At 38.0% G+C, this 20,749-nt stretch overlaps 1 protein-coding gene across 6 annotated transcripts in view; it reads left to right on the top strand.

Moving 5' to 3' along the window:
• IGSF11 (immunoglobulin superfamily member 11) overlaps nt 1-20,749 on the top strand; it is a 225,951-nt gene that overhangs the window by 94,830 nt on the left and 110,372 nt on the right. For 4 of the 6 annotated variants that reach the window (XM_055259516.2, XM_055259512.2, XM_055259513.2 and 1 more), the window contains exon 1: nt 3,046-3,387. The exons of 1 other annotated variant lie outside the window; for it this stretch is intronic. In XM_055259516.2, coding sequence (XP_055115491.1) covers nt 3,336-3,387 — 52 coding nt within the window. In that variant the 5' untranslated portion in view covers nt 3,046-3,335. Of the gene's footprint in view, nt 1-3,045; nt 3,388-20,749 lie in introns of those variants that run through there. One more of the 6 variants, XM_055259515.2, reaches the window with a different exon arrangement.

Genomic DNA, 20,749 nt, shown 5'->3' with positions numbered 1-20,749 from the left:
AAATGCAATTAACCTTTAATTTATATACATGAATGAAGAGGGATCTGAGGTATTAAAAACTTAAAATAGCTAATTCAAAAATAATTTATACTTGGCATTGGAAATCCTTATGATTCCGTACATCATTTTTTTTTCTTAATTATGTTCCTCCTAAGCTAATAATAAAGTTAATTTTCCATTCTTGAATGCAGATTAACTGATTGTGGAAAGAAGTTGTCCAGCATTTTGATGGGTTGAGGAGAGAAGCCTGCCTAGGATTAAAATGTGAACTTTAGCAGTTGACTTATTTTCACGTCATCGATGTTTTTGAGTCAAAGGTGCTATATAGCAGAGTCTTCTACCAGGATTCCTCATCCTGATCATTCCCCTCTCCAACTATAACCCTCTCAGAGAGGAGGGTGGGGCCAATCTCATCCAAATTTTATAGCTTCTGAGGTGGCGTCTGGGTGTGGTAGTGACACACCCATGGTGGGGCAGAGGTGGGATAAATCTTTAGGAGGCAAGTACAGTGTTACCCTCAGATAGCTTTAAGACACAGTATCCTCCTGTGTGAAGACAGGGTCATCATACATGCCTTACCCATCTCCCCTGGGTTTGCTGTGAAGATTAAATCAGATAATAGGTGTGAAAGCACTTTGAAATTTGTAAAGTGTTATACAAATATAACATGTTGTCTGTGTCTTTAGTACTCAGAATACTTAAGGGATTTAAAGAAATCCTTCTGTGGTCGTAAAGCAGATTTGGATAAAAGAGCTGGTGAAACTCACAGTTACTAATAAAAAATTACTCAAAGTATATGCCAATGGTGTTATCTCTATGAATTTTTTTAAAAACCACACTTTTTGTTTCCTGGGAGAGCGTCCTTGGAAGCCTCAGTGTACAGCACTTGGAGCTTCTAGTACTCCTGATCTGCTTTCTTCTGGTCCACCATCTACCATCTGCCCCCATGCTTCTGGGCAGCTGGATTGCCTCCTGAAATCTGATCATCCTCACTCTGCCTTCAGAAGCCACACTTTTTTTTCTATTGAAAGGGCTCCTCTACTGAACTGTGAGCACTGTCCTCTTAATGACTCAGTAACTCTTGTCTGGCAAGGCAGAAGTATCCTTAGGTGACAAAAAGGCAGAACTCTATCTGCTTATTCATGATAGCACAGATATAGCCCATATGCAGTTGGAACTTATTTGGGGTCAGGGGTCATTTTTTTTTTTTTTTTTTTGGTTTAACCTGAAACCTGGTGCCTTACAAAGTGTAGGTACTTGGTAAATAGTTGTTAAATTGATGTGATAAATATATCAGATAACATGCTTTATCAGGGCTTTAAGCTCAGATTATTAGGTTATTTAAAGGATAAATATTCTGCCTCTATATTTATATCTGGGATTATGGTGACATGAAGAATTGCTCTCAGTAGCTCCTATCACTTGACAGCTTCCTTGTTTTTCTTCTTATACTGCTTACTCTTATACCCTGCTTAGGACTGGATTAGACTGCAGGAATATGTACAAGAGAGGGTGAGGAATTGAATGGGATGGAAAAAAGAAACTCTAGTCCTCACCCTGGAGTTTAAAAGAATGAGAATGAGCCTTGTGATATCATAGTTGGAAATTTAAATTTCTGTTATTAATATGAAAAACTCTACTGTCATATCATTTATTTCTTGCCATTAGAGATCTGGTAGGGAATTCTAGCAAGTCGGAAGTAGTGAGCAAAGTTGAGGCATCTCTAATTCATAATGAAAATTTATCCTTTCGGGATATTTTTGTTAAAAGTTATTAACATTTCTTAACATGTTTCCTTTTTTTAACCTTAAAAATATAATATCCACATTTTCAAAAAAGAGAAGTACATCCATAACTCCACCATCTTGACATTTTAATTTTACATATATCTTCCAGTCCTTGTCCAAATGTAAGTTTAAAAATTATTTTACATATTTTTCTTCCGTGCATATTATTTTTGTTTCTGCGTTTCCCTGGGAGGATTGTATTTGCCAGATAAGGGCTCAATTTCTGAATGGCTCCGAGAATCCTAATTTATGCTGCTGTAGAAACTGACCAAAATGGGTTAGCATCCCCTGGGCAGGTATGTCCTCAAATTTAGAAGGCTCAGTTTGGAGGCTGAAGCAGGAAGTGACTATGAGCTGTACAATAAAGAGCAGAGCCCAGTATAAGGGAATAAAGATAGGTTTTATAAGAAAAGATGTAGGTAGATATTTAAGTAAAACAATTTCAGATGCTAGGAAAGTCTTTCTCCCTACCCAACCCAAACAAACAAGAAACAAAAACAAAAAACCCAACTAAACAACCATTACAATAATTGTAGCTCCCCCACTAGTTAACATGTATACTTAAGGTCAGTTTAAGAAAGCACTAACATTTAAGATGAAAAACTTAAAATATTAGGAGTTGACATAAGGTTTACAAAAGGGGCAAGAGAAGATGGCAGTCTCTCTGATAGGAATGGGGAGTTAGGGGCATGGTACAGCCCCTATCCACTTTTCAAGGAAGAAAGGTGAAAAGGTATCCAGGAAACAGCACAAAAGCAAAAAACTGTAAAATTAGGAATTCCTAATTCTGCCAGAGTCAGGTTCTTTCAGATTATTTAGGTCTTATAAGAGAGGATTGGAAGTGAAAAAGCCAGATATAAATTATCCGAAAACTGCAACAGGAAAGACTCTTGCAGGCTCAGAGGACGGCTGTGGAAGTCATTCCTAGGGCTCTACAGAATGCATCAGGCCAACATCACCTGTTTGCGGAGGGGTTTAGAGCAAGGGAGGGGCCCTAACTCCGGCGAGGAGGGCGCCCACCCCTCGGTTCCCGGAGCTGGTGGAGGCGTGGGGGGGGAGCGGGCGGCGCGGTGCACAGGTGGCGGGGGCCGCGCCAGCTGCGCGCCGCGCTCTGCTCCGCGGGTGGGCCGCCAGGCGTCGCGCTGGAGCCGCGGTTGCCCTGGAGACCGAGCGGGGCGAGTGGGCGGCGCGGCGAGGAGCCGAGCTGCGGCTGGAGTAGCGGGGCGTGAGCTGGGGGGAGTGGCTCCCCGGCTGCGCGAGGGGTCGGCTGGTCCTGGGACAGGGCTAGGTGGCTGTGCGCTGCTGGGCGCGGCTGGCGAGCGAGGAACGCCTCTGGTCACAGCTCAGCGTCCGCGGAGCCGGGCGGCGCTGCAGCTGCACTTGGCTCGTCTGTGAGTCCGACGGTCCTAGCTCTGCGCGGAGGACAGCGGCCCGGCGCTGGGTCTGGGAGGACCAGGCTGCCCCAAGAGCGCGGAGAGTCACGCCCGCGCCTCTCCTGCCGCGACCGGGAGCTGGGTAGGCGGCAGGCGCGCTCCCTGCGGCCCCGGGATGACTTCTCAGCGCTCCCCTCTGGCGCCTTTACTGCTTCTCTCTCTGCACGGTGAGTAGCCCCAGCCCTTTCCTCCCGGTGGGGCCAGGCTGGGTTGGCGGGCCCGGGGCGAAGCTGTTTGGGGACGGCAAAGAGCCTCCTTGCTTTACCGAGCGTCGGGAGTCCAACTTTCTTAGGGGCAGCGTTCGTTGCTGCGGCCGAGGCTCGCGCGCACCTGCAGCGGCTGCTTCTGCCGCCCGCGCAGCCCAGGTGTTCCTTGTCAGAGAGGTAACTAAACTCGCCCCGCTACCTCCGGTCCCAGGCCTGGCCCTGACTCTCACCTCGCCGCGCTCTGCGGAATGCAGGATCCTTCTTAGATAACAAACTCCCTCACTCACTGGTCCAGTTAGAAACTGCATTTAGAACCAGTTGCCTTTACTAGGCGGCCCTGGGAAAACTAGAAGTGCTTTTAAAATCATTTGGAAAACTTTATAGCTTTAACGTAACCTTTTAGAAGCCTATACACGTTTTGGCCGAAAATGATCTTTATTTTAAAAATGATTGTATACTGTGCTATACTACAATCGAAAACAAGAATTTATTTACACTCTAGCTTCATCTCCAAAAGACTTAAGTTGGCTCACAAAAATCCATAGAATATAACAATATTAGAACAAAATAAATAAATGTCCTTAAATTTCATGTTAACGGTTTTTAAAACATCTGTTTATAAATTTAGTTTTTTACTCTCTGCTTAATCTTTCTTACATTTTCGGTGAATAGCCATCATATTAATTTAGATCCTGATTTTCATCCTATACAGTGCTGTTTTTGTGTGTGCATTGTCCTGTGGAATCCAGTTTTCTGTCCCATTTATTGCTGAGACTTACTGAGATTTTTTTTCTGAAGGATGTTGTTTAAAAAGCGGGTTCAGTGATTTAGGGAACTTTGTGGTTAACCCTGTTTTTGTTTCTGGGGACACCAGCATGTTTCCAGTCATTTTATGGCCTTATTCGAACTAATTTTGAAGTAACCTAATTCTAGCCAACTTAAATTGTGCAGATTCATTGAATACGGGAGAAGAGAATACGAAAACTTTCTGTATATCTTCTCCATAGAAACTAATGAAGCTGTAATCATCAAAATTAACTTTTCTAGAGTTCAGTAGGTATATTTTTAGTGATGATGTGCAGACACATCAATATGTCCATGTTATGAACTTGTGCTTCCAAATCTCTTTTGTACTGTTACTAGTTTGAGATGGCCAGTTTTTCTCTCTGTCCTACTACTTTTAAGTGTGAAATAAGAGAGTAAATCGGCTTTTTATGCAATCCTTGGACACAGCTCTAAATATTACCAGTATTACAAGAACAACTCAAATTTTTGGTAGAACAATCTATTATTAAAGTTGTATATTATAATAAATGCTACTCTTTTTGTAAATAGCATTTGTGTATAGTTTGTTTTTGAATTATTAGGCAGTACTTTAAAAGAGTTGATATAATTAGCAGAATCAGCCTTGCAAGGTCATCTGATTTGTTCTTTTTTCTTCAGCAAAACTGTTCCCAAGCCATACAAGAATGTTTTTAAAGACTTCCAAGGACATCTCAGTTTTGGCAATAACCTGTTATGTAGAGGCATTTTCCACTTTCAAAAACAGTGTTCATTTGTTCAACAGATATTTACAGAGCCATCACTCTGTGCATTTGAGTATCTGGTGGGGATAGGTGGTGGTGGAATACAAAGACGCGTGTGAGTGTCTGCAGCCCGTGAGGAGTTTGCATTTTTAAAACAGGCTGTAAGCATGCACAAATAATTTATGGTACAGGGAATGTATGATTTCTATTTGTTAATGTAAGTATCAAGTAAGACTTCTTGGAAAAGTTTACTTTTTATCTGGACATTGAATGAGTAGGGTATGAATTGGCTCAGATGGGAGTGGATGGGCTTTCTTAACCGAAGGAACAGCCTGAAGGAAGGATGTAAAGTGGAACAGGCAGGGGTATACTCTTGAAAGGCCAAGCTGCTAGAGCAGGAGTTGTGTGCAAGGGAGAAAGAGCCAAAAAGTAGTTGGGGGCAAGGTAGTAGAGAATCCTGAATGCTGCGTTTGGGCTTTATTCGGCTGGCCATGGAAAAAATACTGATGTTCAGTTTCCTTCCTGTGGGGCGGAGAAGAGGATGAACAGTTAGCATGCCTGTTTGCGCTAGCATACCTATCTCCAGGAGAATACCTTGCCCTAACCGAATTTATTTCTTGAACTAGTTAAGGGCAAACTTGGTTTGAATAAATTATGGTTCATCCCCAGAACTTTCAATGTGGAATAGCAGGAGGGGTGTATATCTGAACAAAGTTGGTTCCATTACAAAGGGGTAAAGGGAAATGGATGCTAGATAAATAACCAATAGCAGTGGCCACTACAATGAAATAATACACCAAAGGTAGAAATAGAGGGTCTTTTCAATAAATGAAAGAAAATCGATGTTAATAAATTTCTGTTTCTATTTCTGTTTATTCTTTTTTTTGTTGTTATTTTGTTTATATTTGTGGAGTAACTTCAAAGGGAATTTGAATTGAAAAGCTGACTTCTATGTAGTTCTTCCAGTGGGTTAGATATAACTAAAGTATTTCTCATACTTGTGATTCCTTGAAATAGCAGATAACTTTTCAGAATTTGAGAAAATGTATAAAAAGAAAGAAACGACTACATAAAATGCAATGAAAATGAAAAAAGTCGTGAACCTTTTCAGTGTTACTGTTATTAAAAATTTATTGTAAAATCCAATTTATCAGCTCTAAATTTAATACTGTAATTGTTTTAGAAGAATTCACCCGTTAGTAAAAATCTTTAGTTTGGCCTACATGAAAGGTGACAGCTACGGGATGAAAATTTCAGAGATGTTAAGCCTAATACACATGTATATTCAACATGGACTATTCAGGAAGCAATTTAAATATTAAATTACCAAGCACTTAAAAAGCATTATGCTTAGAACTGTTGTCAGACACAAGGTAATGATGCAAGGGGTAAAAGTACTTGTTTTGGCTTCCCCTCCCCGGGTAACAGTATGTGGTACATTTTGAAATGTGTTTTCACACTTTCATAGTGGAGAGGTTTATAATGAAAATTCTCATTTGAGTCTTCATACTTATGCCATGTGATTTAGTGTCAAACAAGGTAATGTGCTGGTGCAAAAGATTCTTTAGTTGCAGTGAGTAATACAAAACAAGGGACAGGCAGTACGTACTGAGTTGGGAGAAAGTTCAGAAAATTGTGGCCTTCCCAGTAAAATTTCCATCCATAACTACTTAGTTAGTTTATTTATTTATTTACTTATTTATTTATTTATTTATTTGAGATGGAGTCTGGCTTTTGTTGCCCCAGCTGGAGTGCAGTGGCATGATCTTGGCTCACTGCAGTCCCTGACTCCCAGGTTCCAGCAGTTCTCCTGCCTCAGCCTCCCGAGTAGCCGGGATTACGGGCACATACCACCACACTTGGCTAATTTTTGTATTTTTAGTAGAGACAGGGTTTCACCATGTTGGCCAGGCTGGTCTCGAACTCCTGACCTCAAGTGATTTGCTCACCCCAGTCTTCCAAGGTGCTGGGATTACAGGCCTGAGCCACTGCGCCTGGCCCCATAACTAGTTTATTTAGAGTAGGGATTCCAAATCTATTGTTATCTAGACTAATGATGATTTTTTATACACTCTCAACACTTAATTATTTTAGGCAGTTTGAGGAGGGTTTGCTGAATTTCTATTTTCTAATTTACTTCAAGTGAACACAGTCATCTCAACTTTCTCTTTGTTTGGTGAGGGCTAGCTGGCACTAACACATCTCATCCCTGCATTTTGAGAACTGCCCCCACACCATCTGGAGGATCTGAAATCTTCTCTTGACCATACTTTGTGAGCAACTGGCTTAAGAGAGGTTGTTGGTTCTTGGGTGGTATTCAAAAAGCCATCTGATTTGAGCTGAGTTTGGTCTTAAAAGTGGAAAGTTAATTAGTTTACTTATTAGTTAAGCCTATCTTACTAAACCATGGAAGGATTTTTTTTTTTCTGTTATCTTACTAAACCATGGAAGGATTTTTTTTTTTCTGTTAACATTTGGGTAATTAATTTTCTATGTACCTGGTTTTCTACCACCCAAGAAAAAGACCAGAGTAGTGGTTTGCGTTTGTAATGGTTTTAAATTGCAGAAATATGAAGTAAGCCACAGAGAGAAAATTTGTTTCCAATTTGCAAATAATAGACTCAGCCAATGATCTACCGTGTCATCATTGCCTTTATCAGATATTATATAGGTACAGTATGGGTCTGCCTCACTCATATATTACAGAAATAATCATATTTTGATGTGTCACTAAAATTTGTATTTACAGTATAGGATGAAACCCGTACAAATTTACTGTTGTGGACAAAGTCTATTCAATAAAAAGTTATTTGAAAAAGTCTACTTACTGGTTTGTTTTCATTTAGCAGTTAACTCTGTTGATCTTGAGAGAGATATAAGCTGACAGTATTAGAGGACACTTATATTTAGAAAAGGATCCCTGGAAAGAAGCTGAGATCCTAGAAGGACCGAGTTCAGAAAATTCTTGTACCATGTAGAGTTCCTTGGGAAGATCTTCAGAGAATTAGGTTAACGTTAGCAGCCATTAGTGGTAGTGGACCAGGGTTTAGGGTTGGAATAGGTGGTTAAAGTATAATAGGTTTGTGGGATTGGAAAGCCAATGCCATTTTTTCACTGAGGGTAACAAATATGTAATAATACAATATGACTTTGTGAATGTAACTCTAATGTATTGGGGCCACTTGTAGGCTGGTCTTAAAAGAAACATCAGTTCAATATTTTTAGAAATTTAAGTTTTAATATTTACCAAAGTCAGTTGAAGATCCCAACAATGGAAACAGAACAGTGTCCTAATTTAGAGAACCCCTTTACTCACTTCTGCCCAAAGTTTCACTGTTCACAGCAGTCACACTCATAAAACCTTTCTCTTCTGTATTCCCCTTAATGATTCTTTTTTCTTTTTTACTTGTCGTCCTCTCCTTCCATTTTGGAAGATGTTATGTTCCTCTGCTAGTAACATCAGGTTCTTCTAAGGTAATAAATCCAGTCCTGGTTCTTTCCAATTATTCAGCTCTACCCATTTCAAGGATTGATATTTACAAAAAATTAACCCTGGAGCCAACCAGGCAGACAGAGAAATCACCACAGAAGCTGCATTGGTGGGGTATGTGGGAGTGTGGGCATAGTTATATGCTAATATTTTCCCCTTGTTTAATGAAGTTAACTTTATAATAGAATTCCCTTTCTCCCCCTGTGCTTGCACTCTTTCTCTCTCTCGCATTCTCTCTCTCTCTCTCTCTCTCTCTGTGTGTGTGTGTGTGTGTGTGTGTGTGTGTGTGTGTGTGTGTGTATTATCCCCAAAAGGCAGTACCGTGTCCACCACGCTGGGCACTATAGTAATGCTCAGTTGGTACTTGTGAATGAGGGTTTACTAATATAGGTGGTACACCTGAGAAGACTGTTGTTTTTTTCATATTTTAAACTTTTTATTTTGAAATATAGATTCATAGGAAGTTGTAAAGAAATGTACAGAGTGGTCCCATGCACACCCTTCACTCAGCCTCCCCTGACGTTACCATCCCCCAAAACCAGAATACAAAATCAAAACCAGGAAATCGGTGTTAGTACAATCCACAGAGCTCATTCAGATTTGTCTAGCTTTGAGCGCATTTTCTTTTTTAAAGAAAAATAAAATTTTTGTTAAAAATTTCTTTAGGGACTTGGTGTGACTGTATCATCTTCAACTAATCTTTACACCTTGGTAAATATTTTGTGGAACAGGTGATAGAGATCAATTTTCATAGTTTTTTTTTCAAATTTTATAACTTCTGTGGAATTTTATTCAAAATTTCAATACTTACAAATCTTTTGAAATTGATTTTTAGCTTATCTTTAATCCTAAATATTTTTTCCTAAGGAATTCGGAAGCTTTTGCTTCATGTTGTAAGGAATGATCTTGGACTTTTGGCAATTTCTGTAGAACCTTGAAGTTTACCATTTTCATGTCTGGTATTCTTAGTCTGAGGGACCTGTATGTTAGAACTAGTCTCCCAAGAACAGAGATAATTACTTAAAATAACATCTTTTGTAGCCTGAGGCCTCCCTCTTTCTCCCTACATTACTGTATACAAAGTACTGGAGACACTTTTCTAGAAATAGGAGCATTAACTATAAATCGACCTTACCCTGGGGGAGTTTGGCAAGACTGACAGTGGTCTGCCTCTCCTATTCCCTTCCCTCCTCCTGAAGTCCGTGTATTTCCATTCATAGTTTATCCCAGCCATGATTTATACCCTTATGGACCACGCTGTCAGTCTGCAGTATTTATTCATCTCTCAAAATGTCAAAAGTCGTTTACTAATCATAAATCCTCCACTATATGCTTAAAGATGGCTTAAATAACATCAAACATCAAGGCTTAATACTTAATCTTTTTTTTCTTTGGGCCAGGTCCATGACTATCAGGTATATAACTTCTGTTAGCTCCCATGGGTCAAGATCATTATCAGGCTAACATTTTAGGCGTTTATTGGTTAAGAAAGTTTATAGTACAGTTCACTTATGTATATTGCCCATGTGTAAATACAGATAGCCTTGTTGACCAAGACTTAAGACAGTATGCAGGGCATGTGAAAAATTGGTTAGCAGTGTACTGCAAAGATTCTTAAACTTCCTGGCCTTAAAGATTATTGGGGCTTTAAAGATTATTGAGGACTGCAAAGAGCTTTAGTTTATGTGGATTATGTCTATTGATACTGTATTAGAAATTAAAAGTGAGAAAATTTAAAATAATATATTTATCTGTTTAGAAACAAGGCATCCATTACACGTTGACATAAATATTTTTATGACAAGTAACTTTTTTTTCCCAAAAACGGAATAATATTAGTGAGAGAAGTGGCACTTTCACATTTTTGGGAACCTCTTTAATGTCTGGCTTATTAGAGGACAACAGATTCTCCTATCTGCTTTCGCATCTCATTTATTGTGATATGTCATGTTGGTTTGGTGGAAAATGTGAAGAATATCTCGTCTCACACTGATATATAGTATTTTGACAGCATTTTCAGATAATTTTGGATATTCATCTTTGTATTCTACCAAAACATGATGTGCAGTAGTTTCTTAAAGACTGGTTAAAATATGGAACCAGAAACCATATCAGTGAACATTTCCTACTTGTTATATTAAAATCCATTGGTTTATCTTGTGCTTTGAATGGATCTTTTACTCATGCATGATTTTTCATAAATCTATGCATTGATCATTGGAAAATACTGGTTCACTTTGTTACATAGATCTTACAAGTGTTACTATATTACATTATATAAATTTAAAAATTATGTTTATCAATATGACCACTGAGATAATCAGAACAGTCCTTTAAGTATTATGAAGCTGCCAAGCTCACAATGTCAGATACAAGTTTTACCAAATTTTAATATTTGCTTGAATTTTATCATTGGCCGCAAATGACTGTCAGTTATTTCACTTGAAGTGATGGTCTCATTTTGTACAGTTTTGAGAAAATGTCTGCTAAATATATAAGTTTGAATAACCATAGTCTGTGAGTTGTTCATTCAAGTAGATATGAAGGAAAGTGATTAGTTCCTTCAGCCTTGAGCTCAAATAATTGCACCAGTGCCTTACTTTGGGATGACCATTTTGCTTCAGTATGCAGCATAAGTGGTGCACAGAATGGTGACAAAGGTCAAGATTTAATGAAATTATTGTTATTGCTTCATCAAAGACATTCTTTAGTGAAACTGGATTTTTTTTTTTTTTTTTAACTGTGACTACATGATGGCGAAGACTACAGCGACTACTAGTACAGTCTAATGCCAAGGCCTTGACGTGTGTTAAGGTGCCAACAGTTTCACCCACTCCTGCTTTTGTACCATCAATGCACATGTTAACCCGGGGAAAAAGGCACAAAACTCTACTGTTAGTAAGAAAACTAGTTTTTACTACACAGACTTTCCAAAAGGGTCTTGGGAATCTGCATCAGTCCATGGACTATACTTGAAATGCTGGTATCCGTAATAGAATGTTAGATTCTCTTTTTTTTGAAATTGCTGTAGAGACAACTAGCCATACAATAAATCTGTGCTATATGGGGTGGCATTAAATAGAATATACATGTGTTATTTTAAAATAAAAAATGAACTCATTTGAAATTCTTTATTTTGTATTATAATTTAAAAACATCTAAAAGTAACATATTCTAGGGTAAAAAATGAAGAAGTATTTAAGAAGTATTTTAAGAAGAATTTTTGTATTTTTAGTAGAGACGGGGTTTCACCATGTTGGTCAGGCTGGTCTTGAACTCCTGACCTTGTCATCCGCCCACCTCAGCCTCCCAAAGTGCTGGGATTACAGGTGTAAGCCACCGTGCCCAGCCTAGTATAGACATCTTACCACATCTGTTACATGGATCTACCTCATTCTTTTTAATAGAAGTTTAGTATTTCATAGCAAGTATGCCATAATTTTTAGCTGTTTCTCCACTATGCACATTTGTGTTTTCTCTGATTTTTTGATATTCATAATGTTTTAGTGATTATCTTTGTATATATACCCTATACATTTATATAGGTATTTCTGTGGTCTAGCTTGCCCAAAGTGCAATTGTTTGGATGTACACATTTAACATTTGCGGAGAGACAAAAGCACTGTCGTAATTCAAACCCAATATGTCTGACTATACAAAGCCCATGTAAAAGTTCATGGGCTTTGTATAGTCAGACATACTGGGTTTAAATTATGACTCATCATTTCTTTGCCCTATGACTTTGAGAATGTTATTTAATGTCCTGAACTTGAGTTTTTCTTGTGAAATGGAGATGGCCTTCTTACTGTGTTGAGAAGTACTAAATTAAATGAAAACTGTTATCTGTAAAGTGTCTAGCATAGTGCCTGACATACAGCAAGTGCTCAGTTAGTGGCACTTACTGTTACAAGGATTGATCAGTCCCAATTTTTAAGTCAGGAGATGAGTCTATTTAGGGTGTGCCACTGGAGCTGTGGCCTAGGGCATAGCACGTAATTCTCCAGGCCTGCTTTCATTTGCAAAATGAGGGAATTAGACTAGGTAATCTCTTGTTCTTTTCCAGTTCTATAATCTTGTGATTCTTTGACATGGTTTCCAGTATTGAAAATATTTGTAATAAGATAAAGTGGAGAAATTATGTGGCTGGTTATAACATGTTTGTAAAACTTTTCCTAAAATAGTTACTTGACTTTCCTCTCTCTCTCCCCCTCCCAGTATAATAAAATGTTATAGTAATTTCTATCCTCAGAATTAAAACTATCTCCATCTGTTGTAGAAAGATTACAAAATGTCATTCGAATATAGTCTTATTTTTAAAATTTATTTTAAAATTGATTGCTGCTTACTTTGACTTAGGCTGTGTACATACCTATTTTTTCTCTTCAATCCTTTGTATCATGGACAGATCTTGTATGTGTCAGGAAAGGGTCAGTTCAAAGCAGGCTGTAAGTATGACAATATCTTCTTTTTACCTCAATCACTGTATTCTAATCCTTTAACTTGATTTTTATGATCTTTCTCTGCTTTTCTCTGATAATGAGCTTTGTCTAAGCCAAGCATAGATGTCTAAATTTTAACTATACTAGGTTACGTGATAAATATAGACATCTTACTAGTGTTATTATTGATTAAAAGGGACAAGCTTGTGAGCTTAAAAAAAAAAAGCAAGTTTTAGGCAGGGATATAGTGATACTTAAACTGAAAGCTTTGGAAGGGTGTGGTTAGGGCATATCTTAATTTTGATTTTATATCATTGATTATATCATCAATAGTGTTGCCTAGCTGTTCTTTTTTTGCATTTTCATGGGAGGTTGTTTTTGCACAAAGCCAGGTGGTCTCTAAAATGGATAGAATTAGTTACATTGACAAAACTTAAATAATTCTGGGATTCATAAACTCACTGCCTAGTATTTTATCTTGGTAAGTAGTATCTGTTTTCAGGTCATTAAGTTTTTCCTGAAACAAGCATACTGATAAGAGATGGTTTTTGAATTTTGTACTCCAACATATTAATAGTAAAAGAAATTTAAACATGATTCATTTTCATGAGAATATTTTCTAAAATTGTGACTTTTGATTCTTTGTAATTTGTGATTTCATTGTCCTCAGAACAGGACAAGTTTTAGTTACTTGTTGATTAATATGTGTTTTCATTCTCAGTCTTAACATTTGCATTTCTTTGAACAAATTAATTGTGCTCTTATCCTCCCAACCCCTTACTCCCACCGCAGTTATTTTGAATTTAGGGAGTTGAGTTATCTTTCTCATTAATAAGAAAGTATAATGTTGTGAGCTACAGGGAGCTGGACAAGTAAGGTCTCTTAGAGCCCTTTAATTCCATAATGTCCTTGATCTGATGAAGCCGCTCGGTAAATCTCTTCACAATTTCCATGACCAAGCCATCTGCCTGCATTAAAATAAATCAAATCTGCTTACTCCTTCAGTGTCTAACAAATATTCTATAAACTGATGATGATGAAGACCATGAACACAAAAATAATTTGCAGTCTTCAGCACTTCCTTTTGAGTTCTCAGCTGATTCTCTTGACATAGTGGGGGTCGGCATGTTAGCTTTTTCTTCGGCTTGAGTGGAGAGTGGTGAAGTCCATTCTCCTAGTCCTTTCCATTGTATTTATCCCAGCTGTGGCAAGTGAACTAATTCATGTTCATGTTTAGGTTAAACTTCACAAAACTTTACTTTTTCTTCTACTTCATGTATATTAATTAGACAAATGCACTTAGATTTATCTAATTTTATATGTGGCAGCTTACATATGTGTAAACTGGGTGTGGGGGGTGCATACATGTGCATATGTGTTTTTAAATCTCTGGCAGGCTGATTTTGTATCTGGTTCAGGCTTCTGATATTGTCCAGACTTTAGGAACTATGTCAATAGTAGCAGCACTATGCTGTAAAAGTGCATGATCCCATAGCCCATTTGTAGGCAAAAAGTTATTTTTTTAACATCTTGGAAAGCATTGAATTTTTGAAGTATTTCTTCTTCGTGATCTTCTTACTATCCTTTCTTTCCTCACCGCATTTTTTTTTTTTTTTTTTTTTTTTTTTTTTTTTGAGACAGAGTCTCGCTCTGTCGCCCAGGCTGGAGTGCAGTGGCGCGATCTTGGCTTACTGCAACCTCCGCCTCCCAGATTCAAGCAATTCTCCTTGCCTCAGCCTTCCGCGTAGCTGGGATTACAGGCATTGGCCATGACGCCTGGCTGATTTTTGTATTTTTAGTAGAGACAGGGTTTCGCCATGTTGGCCAGGCGGGTCTCGTACTCCTGACATCAGGTGATCCTCCCGCCTCAGCCTCCCAAAGTGTGGGGGTTACAGGCATGAGCCATCGTGCTCAGCCAAAGACATTTTTTTTTCTAGTTTTGGCCTATAATGAATAATGCTGCTGCAAATGTTCTTGTGTGTGTCTTTTGATGCATATCAGAATGCATTTCTGTTGGGTGTATCCCTATGAAACAAATTGCATATATTTAACTTTAGTAGGTATGGCCCATTTTCTGAAGTGGCTGTGCTGGTCTTTCTCCCACTAGCAGTATATGAGAGTTTCATTTCCTTTACATCCTTGTCAGTGAACACTAGGTATTGTCAATCTATTTTATTACTTCAGCCATTCTGATAGGTGCATAATGGCATCTCATTGTGTCTGTGTATGTATGTAGGTGTTTTGTACTTCCCTGATTACTAATGAAGTTACACACCTTTTCCCCTTTTTACCAGCATTTAGGTATTGTCTTTTACAAATTTTCTATTCAAGTCATTTGCCAGTTCTTAAAACAACTTTATTGAGATATAATTCACAAACCATATGGTTCACCCATTTAAAGTATACAGTCCAATCATTTTTGATATTTTACATTATTTTAAAAATTGTGGTAAAATATATATAATATAACATTTACCATTTTAACCATTTTAAGTATATGATTCAGTGGCATTAAGTACATTCACAGTGTTGTGCAGCTATCACCGCTCTTTCCAATACTTTTACATTACCCTAAACAGAAGCTATAACTGTTAAGCAATACCTCCCCGTTTCCACTTAACCCCTGGTAACCTCTAATCTACTTCTTATCTCTATAAATTTACCTATTCCAGATACCTCATATAAGTAGAATTATACAACATTTATCCTTTGTGTCTGGCTTATTTCACTTAGCATAATGTTTTCAAGGTTCATTCATGTTGTAGCATATACCAGAACTTTATTTCTTTTTATTGCTGAATAATTTTTCATTGTATGAATATACCACATTTTATATGCTCATCTGTTGACGGATACTTGGGCTTCTTGCCAGTTTTTAAAATTAAGGAGTCAGTGTCCCCTCCCACTCCCTTGGTTTCAGTGGGTTTAAAAAACATGTTTGTGGAAGTACTGGCACATTATTGTTTATAGATGTTGTAAAATCTCTTACTCTGTGACTTGCTTCTTTACTTTCTCACTTTGGTGTCTTTTAAAGAACAGAAGTTCTTAATTGGTTCATTTAAGCAACTTTTTTTTCTCTTTTACTAGCATTTTTGTGTCTTGACTATAAATTTTTTGCCTTTCCCAATGTCATAAAGATATTTCCTGTTATCTTCTGTAAGCTATACTGTTTTACCTTTCATATTTCAACCTACACCCCATCTAGAATTCATTGTCTTGTGTGCAATGAGAGTCGGGGGTAAGGACAAAAATTTATTTTTTTTGTGATGGCTGGCTTATTTATTTTTAGACTTTTTAGGTAGATAAGATGTGGTCTTACACTTTGTTGTGGTCTTACACTTTGTTTTACCTGTAGAGTCTAGTACAGTGCCTTACATATGGTGAGTGATCAATAAACTCTTATTAATAAATAAGTCATGAAGACTCATCTCCCAAAAGACACATAGGGTCCCAAACAGAATTCTATATGTGAATGCTATAGAAGCATTATTTTTTCCTCCTTTTGTTGTCTTTTTCCTCATCCTTGTTGTCACCATCATCCTTATCTCTGTCATATCCTTTTACTTCATTAACATAATCTTCGTCATCTGGAGTTGAGGTTAAGTTTTTAATCTCATGATACTAATTTTTCTATTATATAGTAATTTGTTTTAAAATAATCATTTTAGTTTTAAATGACTTTTTACACTGTTGAATCCTTTGCATCGTATAACCACTGCCTACATTTGTATTGTACGAGGAATTTTAACCTGTGGCCAAAAGATGGTTTTTGGGAGGTCACAGAAATTTTATTCCAAATTCAGTGTTATATGCCTTGATATTTTTCTTTTCCCTGGGGAGAGTGTCTCGTCACCTTTTAAAAATATGTTATTTCATTTTCCAACAAACTATTGAGAACCTATTCTATATACACCACTGTGAGTTATAAAGAGATGTTCAATATGATATCTGGTCTTAAGTAACTTTATACTTACATAACTACAGTTGGAATTATAACTGTAGTTACAGTTTGGAGATGTATGTGAATCAGAAAAGAAGTAATTGGAGAATACTTATTGTCAGGATTGTGTGGGGAAACAGAAATATAGATATATCATAGTTAAAACGTCATGTGGAAGAAGATATAGCCAGATAGTTAATAAACTTGTGTATTGCCTGGCTGGTATTTATCCCAGCCAGTGAGGCATGGCACATTTGATTCTTACATATTCGGTGGTTTGTAAGGAGAAAAAGAACAACTGAGGGTTTATTATGCTCCAGGCGTCTGGGGATAGAAGGATGACAAATCTGTATGATCCAGTCTTCAAGTTTAGACTAAACTAATATGATTTACTCTAAAAGACAAACATAACTTAGCTCATTATGGTGTAATGTGTCACATTCGTGGAGTGAGTGAAGTGTTATTTCCTGCTCAATTCTCATTTTTGTTCTCACCAAGCCATTTGATTTTCCTTGGTAGTATGTGTTCTTTGGAGTGTGGTTCTTTAGAGTCTGTATGCTGTGCCGCTGTGCATGAGTGTGTAAGAGTGATGACATTGAGGCAGTGGCAGAAAACAGGTGGAGTCTGAGGCAGTGCTCCTGGTTACTCAGGACTACATGAAGTGTATGAGAGACCTAGTAGTGTCTGTGTGTCCTTGTGAGGGGATTGATAGAGGCCTGTGTTACAATGTAGAGGTCTGTGCAGGGATTTCAAGATCAGTGTCTTCCTCTGTTTGGGCCGCACTAACAGAATACGATAGACTAGGTGGCTTATAAACAACAGAAATTTATTTCTCACAGTTTTAGAGGCTGGGGAGTCTAAGCCTGCAGATTTAATGTCCAGCGAGAGCCTGCTTCCTGGCTTATGAACAGCTATCTTCTTGTGGTGTCCTCACATGGTGGAAGGGGCAAAGAGCTCCCTGGGGCCTCTTTTATAATGGCATAAATCTCATTTATGAGAGCTCCACCATCATGACCTAATCATCTCCCAAAGACTCTGCCTTCAGATATCACCACTTTGGGTTTCAGGTTTCAACGTATGAATTTTGTGGGGGATACAAACATTCAGTCTATAGCAATCAGAGACAAATGTCCAAGGTCATAGTACAGGGGTGGGAACCTGCACACACCCACCACTGTTGCCTTTCAATAACAGCAACAATGGAAAGAATACCCTCACAGAGGAGCATTTGTGTTTTATGGTTACCAGTCTGGCCTAGTCTGTTAAGATATTCTCCAGCAGAGGCAGGTAAAGAAACCAGAGAACTTGGTGTGGCTATAGGGGCAACTCTTTCCTTCTCTGGCTGGGGGTAGTTTGAGCACTCTCTCCTTCATGCAGGAGGATACTGTCTTGAAGTAAAGCAGGGCAAGGGGAAAGAAATCTGAAAGACCGAGAATTTCTCTGAGCTATTGAAAAGAGAAATCTAGAGGTTTCTTAGGCTGTGCAAATTCTTGGATCCGCCTGAAATAACTAAATTCAGTCCAATCTAATCATCTTCCTGACCCCTGCCACCCATCTAGCATGGGAGTGAGTTGGGGGTGTGTGTGAGCGAGAAGTGGTAAGGTAAGATCATTTTGAGAGAAAATAGACTCTGTTTCTTTGCATATGCCTACTTATTAACAAAGGAATGTAAATGTACTTATTGCTGTCCTCTTGATAAAATTTGCTGTAGATGTATGGCTAATCCCACAGAATCAAGGATCCTTATCTGGCCAGATGCACCAATTTTGACCTCTGTCCTAGTTTTTAACTTAAGCTGATATACCAACAGGGCAGCAAATATATAAGCAGTTGCAAGAACTGCACTGCAATAGTTTATTGAATCTCAATAAATGATACTTTCTTTTAAGAAAAGCCTCTTTATTCGCTTGATCACTTGAAGTGCTTTATAAAAATTCTTGGATTTGGCAGGCTTTTTCTGATACTGAGGTGCTCACAGTAAACTGAATGTGGTTAAACAGCTTGGAACACTGGAGTTGAATAGTTTCTGGGCACATGTGCCAAAGGATGGCAAGCCAAGTCATCCAGCCTCCAGTGCCAGCTCTGATGAGCTTCAGTTCTGCTGCTGCCAGCACTTCTGCATGCCTCTCTGAGTCTCACACATTTCTTCTTTTAGTGTCACAAGTGTCCAGTCTGGATGTCAAATTTTCATTAAGGGCATAGCTGTCTTTATTGGGTAACCACCATGTGCCATGTATTGCCTAGACATTTTATGTATGTTTATTCATTAATCCTTAAACTGAGCCTGTGAGGTAGATGAGTATTAGTCCTATTTTCAAGTGAAGAAATAGATGATTTAGCTGCAGAGCAGAATGAATTCCAGTACCTATAGTTAAGAGCCTGGAATATTAAGTAAGATAATAGGTAAAGATAATATGTAACATGTAAAAATAATAAAATGCCTAATACTGTGTCAGGCTCAGGTGATCAGTAACTGGATTACATTTTCTCTTATAAGCTCTATTTACCTTTTTGGTGATTTTGTCTGCATTCTAGGGCCTAACTGGAGAATTTGGGAAACATTTATAGGAGTTATGAGCAGATCTTATAACAGACCTTTAGAACCCTAAACATTAGAAACTTAAGCACTGTGAAGCTCCAGACAGTAAAGTATAGGTGAGCAGGTAACACAGTTCTGAGTTTTTTTTATCCTCAAGAGGACTTCTCTCTCTTTCTCACTCATCTACCTCTATCTCTGCTTTGCTGATGCCTTGTTTGGTGTGCCTATTGAGTAATAAAGCACTAGCTATGAGAATTTACAATTTTATTTTAATTTGTATCAAATAAATGTGTTACCAAATTCAAAGGGGAATTATTAAAAATCCTGTTTTAGAGATTACCAGTCAATAAGAAATTGTGCTCAACTGTTGGGTTAGACAATGTAGGTGATAGGAAAGAGATATAAAACTCAGTTCTTACCAACATGGAGAAACCCCATCTCTACTAAAAATACAGAATTAGCTGGGCATGGTGGTGCATACCTGTAATCCCAGATACTAGGGAGGCTGAGGCAGGAGAACTGCTTGAACCCAGGAGGCAGAGGTTGCAGTGAGCCGAGATCACACTATTGCACTCCAGACTGGGCAACAAGAGTGAAACTCTGTCTCAGAAAAAAAAAAAGCAAAACAAATAAAGAAATAAAAAACTCAGTCTTGCCTCCACTGAGTTTATAATTTTAGAGGAGAAAAGGGAAAAAAAAACCATTTTTGAATGCCTAACTAGTCTTTCACTATGCATTATATAATTAATTTTTACCACAACCTGGCATTGTTTTCATTTTATAAACAAGAAAAATGATCAGAAAGGTTAAATAAGATCACATGGCTCAATTCCTTTGGTTTCTAAAACTTATCTTCCTGGTTTAAGAAACAGAGAAGAGGAAAATACAGTTACAGTTGTGAGCCACGTGATGATGTTTTGGTTAACAATGGACCACACATACAATGACTATGGTCCTATAAGATTATAACACTATATATTCACTGTACCTTTTCTGTGTTAAATATGTTTAGATACACATATTTACCATCATCTTATAATTGCCTACTGTATTCAGTACAGTGACATGCTCTACAGGTTTGTAGTGTAGATGCTCCACCATATAGTTCAGATGTGTAGTAGGCTGTGTACCATCTAGGTTTGTGTAAGTACACTCAGTGATGTTCACACAATGATGAAATCACCTAATGATACATTTCTCAGAACGTATCCCTGTCATTAAGTGAAACGTGACTGTATTTCACCTTCAGATTTCTCTTACTCTTCTTTTTTCTGGGCCTGGAAAATAATGCTTATGCTTTAGTACCCAGCTTGGATATCACCTCCCAAGTGAAGTCGGCCCCATAGTTGGCTTTTTTTTTTTTTTGTCCTGCATCCATTTAACTTTGCT

This window comes from Symphalangus syndactylus, chromosome 21 (genome assembly GCF_028878055.3).
Source record: "Symphalangus syndactylus isolate Jambi chromosome 21, NHGRI_mSymSyn1-v2.1_pri, whole genome shotgun sequence".
NCBI classification, from domain to species: Eukaryota; Metazoa; Chordata; class Mammalia; order Primates; family Hylobatidae; genus Symphalangus; species Symphalangus syndactylus.
Note: the sequence above shows the minus strand (reverse complement) of the source record. Positions and strands in the feature narration are given on the sequence as shown.